This window comes from Elephas maximus, chromosome 21 (genome assembly GCF_024166365.1).
Source record: "Elephas maximus indicus isolate mEleMax1 chromosome 21, mEleMax1 primary haplotype, whole genome shotgun sequence".
NCBI lineage: Eukaryota > Metazoa > Chordata > Mammalia > Proboscidea > Elephantidae > Elephas > Elephas maximus.
The window spans coordinates 78,871,167-78,873,171 of NC_064839.1; the positions used below are offsets into that span (position 1 = coordinate 78,871,167).

A 2,005-nucleotide genomic window follows, 5' to 3' on the forward strand; every position below is an offset into this window, starting at 1 on the left:
TGAAAATGATCATATTAAATTTAGTAGGAGTTAATTTGATGAAGGAGAAAGGAGAGAAATCTCCCAGGTGAGAAAACAATATTTGTAAAGACCAGAAAATAGGAAAAAGGACAAACAGAGGATGAAAGGGCCAACTTCCTGGCATGTGGAAAGCAAGAAGAAAAGATTCTATCTGGAGTTAGAATGGGAGTCAGGGGCCAGATCGTTTACTGCCCTGTGGGCCGTGAAATTATGGTTCCGTATACTAAAAAAAAAATTGGAAGCCAATGAAGAATACCTTTGTGATTTTAAAATACCTGTCCGCCCTGTGGAGAACGGATTTAAAAAGTCCGAGTTAATGCTGGCAGGCCTCATGAAAAGTTTACAATAGGAAGAATATATTATAAATATAATTAGCATTTGATACTAATGACAATGAGAAAAACGGTGGATTTGAGAGTCATATAGGAGATAAAATGGACAATTCTTTTTGATGACTTGTATTGGGGTATAAATAAAAAGAAAGTATCATGGTTGTCTCCTAGTTTGCCACCTTGTTAAAAAACCATCAAATCGGTTCCGACTAATAGTGACCCTGTGTACAACAGAACAAAATACTGCCTGTTCCCTTGCCACCCTCACAATCATTACAGTGTTTGAGCCCATTGTTGCAGCCACTGTGTGACTCCGTCTTGTTGAGAGTCTCCTAATTTTTCTCCAACCCTCTACTTTAACACACATGATTTCCTTTCCAGGGACTGGTCCCTTGTATTAACATATCCAAAATACATGAGACAAAGTCTCACCATCCTCACTTTGAAAGAACATCTGGCTGTACTTGTTCCAAGATGGGTTTGTTCTTCCTTCTGGCAGTCCATGGTATAGTCAATATTCTTTGCCAACACCATAATTCAAAGGCATCAATTCTTCTTCAGTCTTCCTCATTCACTGTTCAGCTTTCAAATGCATATGAGGCAATTGAAAATACCATGGCTTGGGTTAGTTCTCAAAGCGACAGATTCACTTTCCAACACTTTAAAGAGAGGTCTTTTGTAGTGGATATGCCCAATGCAATACACTGTTTGATTTCTTGACTTCTGCTTCTGTGGGCGTTAATTGTGGATCCAAGTAAAGTGAAATCCTTGACAACATCAATATTCTCTTCATTTATCATGATATTGCTTATTGGCCAAGTTGTGAGGATTTCTGTTTCCCTTATGTTGAGGCGTAATCCATACTGAAGGGTGTTTATAGTCTTCGATCTTCATCAGTAAATGCTTCAAGCCCTCTTTACTTCCCACAAGCAAGGTTGTGTCATCTGCATATCACAGGTTGTTAATGACTCTTCCTCTAATCCCGATGCCATGTTCTTTTTCACACAATCCAACTTCTTTGATTATTTGCTCAGCATACAGATTGAATAAGTATGGCGAATGTTCCTAAAGCCCACCGGACTTTCTGTAAGAAGTGTAGCAAGCACCAGCCCCACAAAGTGACACAGTACAAGAAGCGCAAAGATTCTCTATATGCCCAGGGAAAGCAGCATTATGACAGGAAGCAGAGCAGATATGGTGGGCAGACTAGGCCGATTTTCTGGAAGAAGGCTAAAACTACAAAGAAGATTGTGTTGAGGCTTGAGCGTGTTGAGCCCAGCTTCAGATCTAAGAGAACACTGGCTATTAAGAGATGCAAGGATTTTGAACTGGGAGGAGATAAAAAGAGAAAGGGCCAAGTGATCCAGTTCTAAGCTTCATCTTGTTTTGTTACCATGACAATAAAATCTTGAGATTATGTTCACTTCAAAAAAAAAAAAAGAAGAAGTAGAAGAAGAAACAGGCAGGCTTTTCCTTGAGTCTGTCATTATAGAGAGTATGAGTGAAAGGATCACCAGGAGAGTCCAGATAGAAAAGGAGAAAGATCAAGAGTTTACTGGGACAGATGGAGCGCACAGCCATGTTCCAGGCCTGGGGAAGGATGTAGAACAGCCCGCCCTTAGGGAGCTTCCTGGTCAGCTGGGGAGACATAT

The 2,005-nt window shown here is 40.3% G+C and overlaps 1 protein-coding gene across 1 annotated transcript; it reads left to right on the forward strand.

The window, feature by feature from the left end:
- Positions 1-1,347: 1,347 nt before the first annotated feature.
- Positions 1,348-1,734, forward strand: LOC126064933 (60S ribosomal protein L36a-like). Its single transcript, XM_049864457.1, has one exon. It carries the CDS (start codon positions 1,406-1,408, stop codon positions 1,724-1,726), a length of 321 nt encoding a protein of 106 aa, XP_049720414.1. The 5' UTR covers positions 1,348-1,405; the 3' UTR covers positions 1,727-1,734.
- The last annotated feature ends 271 nt before the right edge of the window (positions 1,735-2,005 follow it).